This window comes from Bufo gargarizans, chromosome 1, assembly GCF_014858855.1.
Source record: "Bufo gargarizans isolate SCDJY-AF-19 chromosome 1, ASM1485885v1, whole genome shotgun sequence".
NCBI lineage: Eukaryota > Metazoa > Chordata > Amphibia > Anura > Bufonidae > Bufo > Bufo gargarizans.
In genome coordinates this window covers 64,601,838-64,616,746 of record NC_058080.1, presented here as the reverse complement: position 1 = coordinate 64,616,746, position 14,909 = coordinate 64,601,838, and the positions used below count along the sequence as shown (strand labels likewise).

The window sequence follows — 14,909 nt, the reverse complement described above, 5'->3', positions numbered from 1 at the left end:
GAGCTATCGCTGTAGTATTAATAAGTCGGGGGCCTGAGGCTGATTTGATGGCTTGAATAAAGGATTTATTTCTTTGGTTCTTAATAAGGTTGGAGACTAACTTAGAACCCCTATTCCCATGAAGGTATTGTTTGAAGCGCAATACGAACATTCAAAAAGTCAGTGACCTTATGCCTCAAGCACTTAAGCAGAACCTCAATGTTAATAAGACCTCCCTGAGATCAGATGTCAGCTCAGACCCCAAAGTAAATGACCCCCTCAATAAGACCTCAGATAAGAGCCCCATGCCTCTCATCATCCCCTTTATCAACCATGATGCCTCTCATCGTCACCATTATCATCCATGATGCCTCTCATCATCCATGATGCCTTTCATATCCCCCATTATGATTCTCATCACCTCATTGCCTCAGATCAGCCCAAGTTTCATAAAATAAAAAAGCACTTACCTCTCCGGCTCCTGGATTCCGCTGCTCCTCACCACCCGCGCTCTGTGTTCCTCCTGCTGTCGGCTGTGCTGTGAACTGGCGTGCACAGAGTGACGTCACAGAGCGCCTCACACTGTGCACAGCCCTGCACAGCCTACAACCGAGGACCAGGAAGCGGTGAGTACAGACCCTTCACCGCTTCCTGGTCTTCACCCTCCTACCTATTTTTGCTACGGGCAACGAAAATGCTATCGCACTGTACATGTGAGCCCGCACCTGGAAGAGCCAATATCAGGGGGCTAAAGAGCCGCATGTGGCTCTAGAGCCGCAGGTTGCTGACCACTGGCCTATCCTTAGGACAGGTCATCAATATTTGATCGGTGGGGGTGTGACTCCTGGCACCCCCGCTCATCAGCTTTTTGAAGAGGCTGCAGTGTTTGGTTGAACGCTCCTGCCTTGTACTAGACCAGTGACATCACATTTATTTGTCACATGGCCTAGGTGCAGCTCAGTCCCTGTTTAAAGAGGTGCGATTGTTGGGGATGATGGGTGTCAATATGGGTGATCCTGAGGATAGGCTATCAATATTAAACTCCAGGAAAACCCCTTTAAAGATGATTTGGGTTTGATGATCCAACTATTGCCAATATAGCCATTCCCCATTATTGTACTCATAATTGGGTTCTGATGAGGAGCAGCACACCAAACAAAAAATCTAATTTTCTTCCACTTCCTTCCAAAGCCATCAGTACCGGGAACCCTGGCAGCCTGTATTCTGAAAGACACTAATGACACAGACCCACGTTTACTAATGTGAGTGCACCTAGATTTTAGAGTAAACTGCACCAAAAAATGGTGTTGGCGTATCTAGGTTTAGAGAAAGTTTCTAAGTCTAGCTCAAAACAGGGCGTGGCTTTGTTGGAAAGTGGGCATGACCTAAGATGCAATATTTTGTGCCAAAATTGCATCACAATTCTGGCCTAAAATTCTGTCTGTTCTATTATGCTATAAAATAGTGGTATATTAGGGAATTGCTGTACATGCAGGTTCAGGCACCTAAATCTACTATATATGGAGCTGCCCTCTGCCAATTCCAAATAGAAGAGATCACCAGGATATAAATCCCAGTAAACCACTGAGGGGTGTATAGGTGCACCCTCCTCTACAGAACTACATAGGTGAATCTGGAACCGGGCACATGAGTCAGCCCTCCGTTGTCACATTGTTCTCTATTAGGCAGTCGATGATTCACGAGCGTCTACTTGTTTTACACGTAGAGATAACTAAAAGCAGCTTTTACTGGCAAACACCCACACCGATCAGCAAATGTGTCTTCTGGAAAACAGAAGATTTCATACTCTCCATAAACATCTTTGAATTTCCCTGCAGAGCTCAATGGTGCATTTCACATGTGGTGTGTGCAGTTCATGGACGAAGCTAATGAGAAAAACAGGAATGACGAGAGCTATGACCTTGTATATAGACTCATCCGTGACCTGCATTGTGACTGGCTACCTAGAGGTGGCACTAGAGAGGTAGTCTCTGCTGGTAGATGACCTTACCAATCCTCTGCCGCTGCGGTTTCCCCACTGCTCCGGTTCCTACTCCTCTCCACGCCCTCGGGCATGACGCATAGGAAATAAATAGCTTGGACTTTTCACATGGTGAAGTTGGTCATTGCTGCGGCAGATTGGGCAGTTCAAGTCATTTTGTATTGAACCTGAAAAGTGGAAGTGTAGTGGTACCAGAGCAGTGGAGAAAAAGCAGTGTCAGGAAGGAGGTCAGGAATGATTGCTTGTTACTTGAAGTCATTTTGATCCCGTTTTTAAATATAATCACTGACCCAGAAAAAAACACTAATACTATACTTAAAGGGCTTGTCTGGGTTCAGCGCTGAACCCGAACATACCCATTTTTTCACCCAGGCAGCCCCACTAAGATGAGCATTGGAGCATTTCATGCTCCGATGCTCTCCTTTGACCTGGGCTGAATCGCGCAGGGCAAAGACATTTTCAGGAGATCCAGTGACGTACCAGGCTCTCCGTAGATCTGGCAGGTGGAGGCTTCCGCCCAGCCGTAAGCCCAGTGACGTGACCGGCACTGATGGGCGGGCTTTAGCGCTGCCCTAGTCTGTAAAATGGCTAGGGCACCGCTAAAGCTGGGCAGAAGCCTCCGCCTAGCAGTGTGTTATTGGAAATAAAAAAGCCCTTGCCCTGCATGATCCAGCAATGAAATGGTCCGATGCTAATATCAGGGGGGGGCTGCCTGGGTGAAATTCTGGGAATGTCCGGGTTCAGCTCTGAACCTGGACAACCCCTTAAAAGAGGTTTTCCAGCTTACTGGGAAAAAGTATGCAAATCTATAGACTTACCTATTTAAAGGGGCTTTCCGGTAATGATTTTTTATCAAGTTCCCGTGGCCTCCCCCTGCTTCACGCCATTCCGATCTTCTGTTATCTCCATCTTCTGGTCCCCACACTGTTTACATCTGGTGGTGAATGGTCACATGTACCGCTCCAGCCAATCACTGGCTTCAGTGGTGATGTAACCACAATTAGCATGTTAAAGCTGAAGCCTGTCATTGGTTGGAGCTGTGCATGTGACAATGCTCACGTACCACCAGAAGTAAACAGTGCAAGGGCAAGAAGATGGACACAGCAGAGACAGTGTGGTGGACTGGAGCGGCAAGGGGCAGGTAAGTATGAATCTTCTATTTAAAGGATAACTGTTATATTTTCATAAAAAAAAAAATCTATTTTAGCATATGTTACTGCTGCAGCATTATGTATAAAGCAATCGTTAGTTTCTTCACTTAACACTGTGTTCCTTGAGTTTTCCCCTTAGTTACAGCTGTTTTAAATCCTACATTATGAGGATCTTCTCAAGATCGCTCCTCTGCCAGTTCTCTGAGGCCAAAACTGCATACCCTTACTTCATATACAAACTTACTGTAGCCAGCAGCTCCCTGCCAGCCAATCAGATTGGATTGCTGAGTGACACGCCTCCTCACTCTGAAGCCTAATGCAGGCATGCAGCGTGAAGGACCGCCCCTCTGTCTTCCTAGCCAGAGACAGACAAGCCATAGCAATGGTCTTTTAAGGGAGCAGTGGAAAGGGACTGGGACATTAATGAAAGCTGCTATTATAAGGTAATTACAGATCTTTTGACGATCATTGACAGACTAACTCAGGTATACCTGCCTAGCTGTAACAAACTAGCAAATTGGTAGATGGCACTAGAGAGACGGTTTTCTTCCTTCTAATTTGCATACTTTTTTCCCAGGAAGCACTGCCTGTAGGACTCCCTACACTGGCTGGATCTCCGCAAGGAAAATCAGTTCCTACTAAGATCTACTGCTCTCAAAGTCACACGTTCTCTCTAGTTGATGCTGTTTTTATAAGGGAATTAAGATTGCAGGTAAACCTCCACAGGTTTGTGAAAAATTTGTGTAGAAAATCAATTTCTGCAAATAAAACAATGTAATTTTTCACCCAAAAATTCAAACTCCCTTTTTAGTAGATCCCATTGATCGAAATCATTCAGAAAAGACTGAAAGGACTGCATGGTTGGGTCTGTCGAGAGAGACTACAGTCATCCAAGGACCCTTGGGTCAGAAGAAGCAAACAGATCCCTCTGCTTTATATAAAAAGTACTATAAATGATGCGTAATAGTAGGGGGGCTCTGTTATAGATTGTGCACCAGAATTATGGAAGCACTGCAGCCAATATCACGAGGAATATGACGAGACCCAATGTGACCAGTGCCAATCAGGGCTTCCTGGTGACAGATCCAGCACTGATGGAGCTGTGGAGGATTGCCATGCAGGTCTATAATATATTCCAAAACCTGGGTCTGTCTTCTAGTTTCACTTTAAGAGGTTATCCTCAGGAGTATAGTACAACTTCTTTGGGAGAAATATGTAAAAAAAAAAACACAAAGCATAAAAAAAAAAAACAGATAAGTAGATATATCTTTAACTTTACCTAAATATGATGATGACAAGTATGTTTGGCAATCCAAGAACCATACAGAGCAATAGGGAAGGGTCAAAAGCTAAATTGAAAAGCTCTGGCTACTTTCACACTAGCGTTAATATTTTCTGGTATTTAGATCCGTCATAGGGTCTCAATACAGGGAAAAAAAATGCTTCCGTTTTGTCCCCATTCATTGTCAATGGGGACAAAATGTAACTGAATAGAATGGAGTGCAATAGAATACATTCCGTTCCATTTGGCTGCGTTCTCATACCGGAGAGCAAACCGCACCATGCTGCAGTCTTCTTTCCGTCATGGGATGTGGAGAAAAATGGATCAATTGAGACGGATCCGTTTTCTCTGACACTATGTGACACAATGGAAAACGGATCCGTCGCCCATTGACTTTCATGACGGATCCGTCTTGGCTATGTTAAAGAGAATACATCCGGATCCGTTCATAATGGATGCAGACGATTGTATTATCAGTAACCAAAGCATTTATGCTGATCCATGACAGATCCAGGAAAAACCCTAGTGTGAAAGTAGCTTAAAACAGGCAAAAAAATAAAAAACACCTAACAAACCATAGCGGTTTTGTGGAAGACATTTTTTATAGCTTTTAAACTATAGGGTACAGAAGTATAAAATGAAATTCAATCCCACCAGCAGAGGGCAGCAATATGTTTTAGTTCCTAGCCATTTAATATATATTTTGTGTTTATTCTATCTCATATCTATGTATGTATCTATCTATCTATCTATCCAATATCTATCATCTATCTCCTATCTATCTGTCTATCTATCTATCTTTTCTCTATCCAATATCTATCATCTAGCTATCTATCTATCTATCTATCTATCTATCTATCTATCTATTATCTATCCTTCTATCGATCCAATATCTATCTCATATGTATTATCTATCTATCTATCTATCTATCTAATATCTATCTATCTATCTATCTAATATCTATCTATCTATCTATCTATATATCTATCTAATATCTATCTATCTATCTATCTATCTATCTATCTATCTATCTATCTATCTATCTTTCTATCTTTCTATCTATCCAATATCTATCTTTTCTCTATCCAATATCTATCTATCTCATATCTATCTATTATCTATCTATCTATCTATCTATCTATCTAATATCTATCTATCTATCTATCTATCTATCTATTATCTATCTATCTATCTAATATCTATCTATCTCATATCTATCTATTATCTATCTATTATCTAACTATTATCTATCTATCTATCTATCTATCTATCTATCTATCTATCTATCTATCTATCTATCTATCTATCTCATTGTATTGTAACAACCTGAGGCTGCTGATAAGCAAGAAGGAAAAATATTGCAATAAAAGCATAGAAACACCCTACATATCACACAAATATGAAAAAGTAATGGACAGAACAGTAAATAAAATAGTGAGAACCATTAACCCTTCACATGTGCTAAGGGCGTCTGCTTACTGAGGACAAAAATACTCTGGTTGTTAAGAGGATACGAGTTAAAGTTCCCAGTACAGACACCAGTGCACACACAAGGTACTATCAGCTATGCATTAATTCGGCTGACGGTATCTAGTCCGACTCCCCCTGTGGATAAGCAGTAGTCCAGTCAGGTTGATTTGTGGGGGGTCCGGAGTGGAGCCCCCCTATGATGTTCATATCTGATGGATATGTTGGCTATCTCTATGACTGATTAGTAAATGACTGGGATTGGTCTGCATGCAGAAGACAAAAAGTAGCAGCAAGCGGAAAGCAAAACTGTACCATGCTGTCTGTAGATAGGGGGTTTCCTATAGATGTTATCTTTAACTCCAGTGTCTACAGGAGAGAAAAGGAAAGAATAAAAGGGATGAGAAGTCACGGCCTGCAAATCATATATCTTTAAAGGGAATGTCCAGAACTGGAGAAAAGGGTCTATTCTCAGAAACAGCGCCACTCCCATGTATGGGATATGTCTGGTATTACAGCTAACCTGCAATACCACACACAGCCCGCAGACAAGAGTGGCACTGGTTTTGGGGGAAAAAAAAAGACCCTTCTTCTGACCTGGAACCATCCCTTTAACTAAAGAAAAGGAAGCGTGACATCATTTGTTTTTCGTGTTAAAGGGGAAATCCACTAAATGTAAATCATAAATGACCCTCACCAATTCCTCATATAAAGGGCAGGGGCAGAGTTGGTGGCCAGCACCAGACCAAAGCCAAGTCCCACTTGGCCCATGATATGTGCAAACATGCCCAATGCATGTCACGGGGGCCACAAACACAGAGGACGTCACGTGGCTTTCCAGAGTCGTTATGGCCCAGCGTCCCCCTCCCTAGGTGGGAATTGATGAAAGTCCCTGCTGGATTTAGATGGAGCCCCCTTTAACGTACACCCGTCTAGTCCACAGAGCGCAGGCAGTCATGTTGTGGTCCCAAAGAATATATAGGACAAGGTTGGTTAATATTTCACCAGGAATCCATGACGTGGCTCCAGAATTTCCAATTACACGTCATGGGTTACCAGTGAATTGATAGGCTGCATTGCCTTTAATATTTCAAAATGGCCGCCCCCGCTGACGGTGAGAGACAGATTCACTATAGGAGTATGTTAGTACATGAAGCAAGCATGAGAAGTAAAGAGAGCACAAGAGGATTAAATAGATCTTAAAAGAAAGCTATTATCAAAAGACATCACATATGGTTAAAGGGGCTGTCCATTCTGCTGACCCCAGACCAGATGCCCTATTAAACTACGGTTTTAGGCAAATCCATCAGAAATCGGAATCCCTACTGCAGTTCAATGGAGAAGATCCGTAGTGCGTCTTATAAAATATATATATAAAATACGGGGTATATGAACTGTAGGCAAATTATCCATAGCTTGACTCTGACAAGATCCTCGGGGGCCGTACCCGACCTTAGGAATATGCAGGAACCGCCCCTAAGGGGTGACTATGTGCATTACATTTTACCTGTGCCTAAGCAGAGGGTTTGGAGCTCTGTATAAAAAAAAGCACAGCTCTGACCGCTATAAAGATACATTGAAAATGAACCAGCACAGAACAAAAATTTGCATGTTTTAACGAGAACTCATCTGACATGTCTGTTTTAGTTCTAAATAACTATTATGGAACTATTCTTATGATGCTATGTTGTACCATTCTTCTATTTTTTCTACTTGAAGTTTATGAATGAGGTCCAGCTGGGTGTAACCAGTTGGTGGTGTGTCCCTGCTCAGTCTGATACCCCCCCCAACTGATGACACCCAGTTGGACCTTTATTGTAGACTGTTGGTCATTAATTCATACATTTCTAATAGGGATAATAGAGGAAGAGCACAACATAGAGCCATAAGAATAGATGCTCCAGAATTATTACATGTGGAATGCAGGTAGCTACTGAAACAGACGTGACAGGAGAGGGGACAGATGCTCTTTAAAGGATAAAGGGGTTTTTTGAGAGTTTTTAGTGATCGGTGGGGGTCCGACACCCAAGACCCCCGCCCATCAACTGTTTGAGAAGGCAGCGGCGCTCCTGTGAATTCCACAGCCTTCTCTCAGCTCACCAAGCACAACACCGTACCTTGTATATTGGAGGTGTTGGTATCTCATTCTCTTCAATGGGGCTGAGCTGTGCCCAGGTCATGTGACTGATGAAGGTGACATCACTGGCCTAGGGAAAGCTGAGAGAAGGCCATGGCGCTACTGCAACTGCCGCTGCCTTCTCAAACAGCTGATCGGTGGGGGTCAGGAGTGTCGGACCCCCACCGATCAGATACTGGTGACCTATCCAGAGGATAGGTCATCAGTAAAAACTCTCAAAAAAAAAACAACAACTTTAAAGGCAAAAGTGCAAGAGGTATTGAGTAGTATTCTGTATATGCAATGTTAAATTTGCTCTAGAAAGAAAAAAACAAAACACAAAAATACATTCCAGACTTCTACAAATACAGGTATTTTGATAATAGCTTTATTAAACTAGACAGGATCATATTAAGGAAGAAATAAAAAAAATATATATATAACTTTGTATATGTGCATAGAAAAAACAACAAAAATAGTAACAATAAAAATAACACAAAAAACACACAAAATGAAATAATAAAAAAGCACTAGTTTTAGTATCAACGCTATAGTTTCACCAAATATCCGACTTGACATGTTTGAAGTTTTCATCAGTAGGGGTCCAGAGGCTACACCCCCCCCCCCCGTCCCCACTGATCGCTGGCGTGAAGAGGCACAAGCTCTTAGCTAACATCGGCATTGCTTGTCTCCACCCTGAGATGGGCAGAAGCTGTGAATAGGACATAATCATTCATAATCATTGAAAATTTGTTTGCACTCCATATTTCTGGCCAAATTTGCAACTTTCACCCCTTCTCGACACTTTTTTCAAGTGGCGAGAAAAGGGGGCGTGATGGAAGGAGGTGAGGCCAGCAAAAACACTGGCGTGAACAAAGACAGAAATCTACAGTGGCTAGGAGGGCGTAGATTTTAGTCTGTCGCGCGGCAAGCAGCATAAAATTGGTGCAGCCTTCGGCGGTGCAGAGGGAATTAAGCCGGTACACCCTTTAGCTGAGCACTTCTGTTCCCTCATTCCAGCGATTGGTGAGGAATAGTGATGAGCGAGTAATTCAAAAGTTCTACAAAAAAATTTGCTTAGTGACAAATTACTTTGCCACGAAGTGCATTTCTTTGTAAGTAGTAGGTGCAATGACAGGGAGCGGCGATTGCACTGCCCCCCTGTCATGTAACCCCTCAGATGCCGCGTTCATCACTGATTGTGGCATCTGATATAAATAGTGTAAAATAATCATATAAAAATAAATCTTTATAAAAATCTAAAAAATTATACTTACCTGATTCATTTGCGGCCCCCACCATCTTGCTTAAAGGGATTCTGTCACCTCCCCTCAGCCAAAAAACGATTTAAAAGCAGCCATGCAGCACAGCTTACCTGGATTAAGCTGTGCTGTTTAATCTTGAAATCCGTCCAGCAGTTACTTTAAAAAACGACTTTGATCAATAAGGAAATGCGTCCTGAAGGTGCCCAGAGGGGCGTTTTTTTCTTCCTAGTGAGCCCAGTACCGCCCCTCTTTCAGTGCCCAGCCCGCCTTCCTTGTATTTTCTAACTGCCGCCCCCAGCCTGCCACAGCCTCTCCTGCCTCTCCTCCCCCTCCCTCACGCCGAACGAAGTCTCGCACAGGCGCAGTACCCACTGAGGGCTGCGCCTGTGCGATCATCAGGAGACTGAGGGCGGCAGCTTCATCTTCGTCACTGGGCATGCGCCGAGCCCAGTGACGTCCGATGCTCGCTCTTCCCTCAGTCAGCAGGGAAGAGCGAGCATCGGACGTCACTGGGCTCGGCGCATGCCCAGTGACGAAGATGAAGCTGCCGCCCTCAGTCTCCTGATGATCGCACAGGCGCAGCCCTCAGTGGGTACTGCGCCTGTGCGAGACTTCGTTCGGCGTGAGGGAGGGGGAGGAGAGGCAGGAGAGGCTGTGGCAGGCTGGGGGCGGCAGTTAGAAAATACAAGGAAGGCGGGCTGGGCACTGAAAGAGGGGCGGTACTGGGCTCACTAGGAAGAAAAAAACGCCCCTCTGGGCACCTTCAGGACGCATTTCCTTATTGATCAAAGTCGTTTTTTAAAGTAACTGCTGGACGGATTTCAAGATTAAACAGCACAGCTTAATCCAGGTAAGCTGTGCTGCATGGCTGCTTTTAAATCGTTTTTTGGCTGAGGGGAGGTGACAGAATCCCTTTAAAGATCTGGCGCGAAATCCCATGGTGATGTCATACGTTATCGCGCATGGGATTTCGGCCGAGATCTTCAATCAAGATGGCGGCTGGCCCTTTGAGAGCAAATGGATCAGATTAGTATGATATTTTTTTAGTTTTTTTACACTTTTTCAGGTTAAATCGATTCTCTACCATGAAGCACGAGGAAATTCGGCTTAAAGGCTAATCAAATTAAATCCTGAAATTCGGATCGAAGTTCACTTTGTGGACTTCGATTCGCTCAACACTAGTGGGGATCTTAAAACCTGGATATAAACTTCTCACATGTTCTAATCAAGTTCCGTGCACAGATCCGAAATTCCTGGTTAGTGATCACAGGGTAAACCTGAGTTCGTGCCTACCTGGGATATGGAAATGTCTAGGCGCCTGTTGATAAGAAGACGACGACGTAGATTTGGTGTCTGAGCACATGGATAAGCTCGGAGTGCTCCGGCCACTTTCACTGCCTCCAATGGGAAAAGCAAAAATAGTAAATAAAACCAAAGGTCGAGAACTGGTGAAATCATGGTGATCTTCTCTTCACGACACAGAATGGATGGAAACCGAAGACAAACACAAACTCTCCAGACTAAGGACTATGCTTCTGGATATGGACCAAACGACCCCCAAAAAATCCCTTTGGTTCTTTGTATAACACATTTTTAGATTTTATTAGATCATTTTGCATTGTGGTTTTGTTTGTTTTTTTGCTAACACCAAGAGTAGATCCTCAAGGGAGAAAAAGTATGAAGATAGATTAGAACATCTCATGTTTATTTTGTGTCCACCTCTTGTCTTAAATAAAAGGGCACGTAGAACGTCGCGGCCAACATCTGACCTTCCACTTATTTAGCTGTTTATGTCATGAATTGATGAATGCCCCTCTGTTCACTGCCCTCACTGCATACAGGTCGGGGAATCAGTGCTATGACCTATGGATGGTGTGGACAAGTTTATCCGATAATCCTACCCGTGGTCCCTGAATCAGGCAAAACCCCTATTAGGAAGTTCACAATTGCCTCGTATCAGAAGGGAAAGCTTTTCTCCAAACTCCAATTATCATATAGCAATCACAGTAAGGTAAGGTCCACATTTGGCCGAAATATTGTACGATATGCAGTGAATTTAGAGCAAAATGCATGTCTACAGCGCCTATGTGTTTCTATGGTAACAGACTACAATCCAACCCTGTGTAGTCTGATCTTGCAGTAAAAGCCCCATCTGCCCCCTTATTCTTATTAACTTACCTTTGGCAAGGTACAAACCGGATTCCAAAAAAGTTGGGACACTAAACAAATTGTGAATAAAAACTGAATGCAATGATGTGGAGATGGCAAATGTCAATATTTTATTTGTAATAGAACGTAGATGACAGATCAAACGTTTAATCCGAGTAAATGTATCATTTTAAAGGAAAAATACGTTGATTCAAATTTTCACGGTGTCAACAAATCCCAAAAAAGTTGGGACAAGTAGCAATAAGAGGCTGGAAAAAGTAAATTTGAGCATAACAAAGAGCTGGAAGACCAATTAACACTAATTAGGTCAATTGGCAACATGATTGGGTATTAAAAGAGCTTCTCAGAGTGGCAGTGTCTCTCAGAAGCCAAGATGGGTAGAGGATCACCAATTCCCACAATGTTGCGCAGAAAGATAGTGGAGCAATATCAGAAAGGTGTTACCCAGCGAAAAATTGCAAATACTTTGCATCTATCATCATCAACTGTGCATAACATCATCCGAAGATTCAGAGAATCTGGAACAATCTCTGTGCGTAAGGGTCAAGGCCGTAAAACCATACTGGATGCCCGTGATCTCCGGGCCCTTAAATGACACTGCACCACAAACAGGAATGCTACTGTAAAGGAAATCACAGAATGGGCCCAGGAATACTTCCAGAAACCATTGTCAGTGAACACAATCCACCGCCGTTGCCAGCTGAAACTCTACAGTGCAAAGAAGAAGCCATTTCTAAGCAAGATCCACAAGCTCAGGCGTTTTCACTGGGCCAGGGATCATTTAAAATGGAGTGTGGCAAAATGGAAGACTGTTCTGTGGTCAGACGAGTCACGATTCAAAGTTCTTTTTGGAAATCTGGGACGCCATGTCATCCGGACCAAAGGGGACAAGGACAACCCAAGTTGTTATCAACGCTCCGTTCAGAAGCCTGCATCTCTGATGGTATGGGGTTGCATGAGTGCGTGTGGCATGGGCAGCTTGCATGTCTGGAAAGGCACCATCAATGCAGAAACATATATTCAGGTTCTAGAACAACATATGCTTCCATCCAGACGTCATCTCTTTCAGGGAAGACCCTGCATTTTTCAACAAGATAATGCCAGACCACATTCTGCATCAATCACAACATCATGGCTGCGTAGGAGAAGGATCCGGGTACTGAAATGGCCAGTCTGCAGTCCAGATCTTTCACCTATAGAGAACATTTGGCGCATTATAAAGAGGAAGGAGCAACAAAGAAGGCCCAAGACGATTGAACAGTTAGAGGCCTGTATTAGACAAGAATGGGAGAGCATTCCTATTTCTAAACTTGAGAAACTGGTCTCCTCGTCCCCAGACGTCTGTTGAGTGTTGTAAGAAGAAGGGGAGATGCCACACAGTGGTGAAAATGGCCTTGTCCCAACTTTTTGGGGATTTGTTGACACCATGAAATTCTGATTCAACATATTTTTGCCTTAAAATGGTACATTTTCTCAGTTTAAACTTTTGTTCCGTGATTTATGTTCTATTCTGAATAAAATATTAGAAGTTGGCACCTCCACATCATTGCATTCAGTTTTTATTCACGATTTGTATAGTGTCCCAACTTTTTGGGAATCCGGTTTGTACAAGAAATTGGATACAAATCGGGCATGATGGCAGGGACTGTGTGTTACCATGGAGACACATAGGTCTGCATAAGAACTGTAGACAGAAAACGGCAGAATAGTTAATAATTTGATTATTTGCAAATTTGGGTAGAACTGATATAGTACCATTTCAGTGCTGTGATTACCTGGCTATTGACCTGCAGCTCCACGTAACACAATATTTAAGCGCAAATGATAAAGGGAACTGATTTGAGGCCCATTGTCCACCATCTTTGGTAATCTGCTCTTACATACAGGATCCGTGCTACATTACTAGACCTTAACAACAGGGGCAATAGACATTTTTTCCTAGCACCCTGATTACAAATTAGTACACAGGGACAAATTAGTCTCCTGTCTGCAGTCCTCCAGACCAGTTTATTTGTCATCTACATGAATGCCTCCCCAGCATCTCTTGGCATGTGCCCAATCATGGGCATAACTATCAGGGTAGCAGGATAAAGCTACTCTGGGGCCCAAAAACTAAGGGGGACCATCTTCACCCAAAAGGTGCAGGTAGTGGTGAAATGCATGTAAGGTGGCGTAGAAAACAGAATATGTCCCCATGCTAAAAGTTACTATTGATTCCTATGGTAAACCTTGCTGTGTGCATTATTCCTGTGCTGTGACATTGCTGTGTGCATTATTCCTGTGCTGTGACAGCGCTGTGTGCATTATTCCTGTGCCGTGACATTACTGTGTGCATTATTCCTGTGCTGTGACATTACTGTGTGCATTATTCCTGTGCTGTGACATTGCTGTGTTTATTATCCCTGTACTGTAACATCACTGTGTTTGTTATCTCTGTACTGTGACATCACTGTGTTTGTTATCTCTGTACTGTGACATCACTGTGTTTATTATCCCTGTACTGTGACATCACTGTGTTTATTATCCCTGTACTGTGACATCACTGTGTTTATTATCCCTGTACTGTGACATCACAGTATTTATTATCCCTGTACTGTGACATCACTGTGTGCATTCTCCCACTATTATTACATCATTGACTGCATTGTCCTACCATAATTATACAGCAGTGTTCATTATCCCACTATCACACAAGTGTTTGCATTTCCCACTATTATCACATCACTGTGTGCATCATCCCACTTCTGTGACATTAGTGAGGGCATTAGGAAAACCAATCATAAGGTTTTCTGAACTCATAACTGAAAGTGGCCATGGTTGACTGGGGCTCCATTCCCAGTTTCGCTATGGTGCCTTATGATTATTTTTTACACCCCCGGGTGCCCATCAAAGATAAAGGGAGCCTGTCTGCACATATTACCCTACTAAACCATTCCAACCACTAGACAGGGGCCATGAGAGTTTAAACATGTCTATGCTGCCACTTACAGCGGATCAAGACAATGAAGCTTGATCATGTCTCGGTAAGCATCCACTGGACTACACTCAAGCCAGGAACAGTCCTGAGGTTTGGTCAGTAAATCTTCTCAAACCCCACCCCAATGGTCTTGATTCATGATGCTAAGTGGGGAGTTGATGCACATGCAATGCTTTCCATGGGCATTGTCTTCATTGACGTCCTCTACTGTGGATTCAGCGCCCTCTCAAAGAACACAGAAGAATACTACAGCTGTCAACCATGACTGGCCTGAAAGGAGTTACTGGCCAAACCTGAGGACAACTTGACCAACAGCTAGCAGACACTTGCAGAGACAGAACTTCATTGTCTCCATTGTGCTGCCGCTTATTACTGTGGCCTACAGCCACACGTTTTAAAAGGTTCCCTGTAAGGACAAAATGCATCCATAGACTGTTATGTATGTAGCCTGGGAGGAGCTTGAATGGATCATCTGTAATTAAGAGGGACCAAGTCTGACG

At 43.3% G+C, this 14,909-nt stretch overlaps 1 protein-coding gene across 9 annotated transcripts in view; it reads right to left on the bottom strand.

The window, feature by feature from the left end:
- Positions 1-14,909, bottom strand: part of ABLIM2 (actin binding LIM protein family member 2) — a 196,031-nt gene that overhangs the window by 37,220 nt on the left and 143,902 nt on the right. For 5 of the 9 annotated variants that reach the window (XM_044295879.1, XM_044295878.1, XM_044295881.1 and 2 more), the window contains 2 exons: positions 10,557-10,661; positions 6,198-6,251 (listed from right to left, as the gene is read on the bottom strand). The exons of 2 other annotated variants lie outside the window; for them this stretch is intronic. In XM_044295879.1, coding sequence (XP_044151814.1) covers positions 6,198-6,251; positions 10,557-10,661 — 159 coding nt within the window. The remainder of the gene's footprint in view (positions 1-6,197; positions 6,252-10,556; positions 10,662-14,909) is intronic. 2 more of the 9 variants (XM_044295880.1, XM_044295884.1) reach the window with 1 other exon arrangement.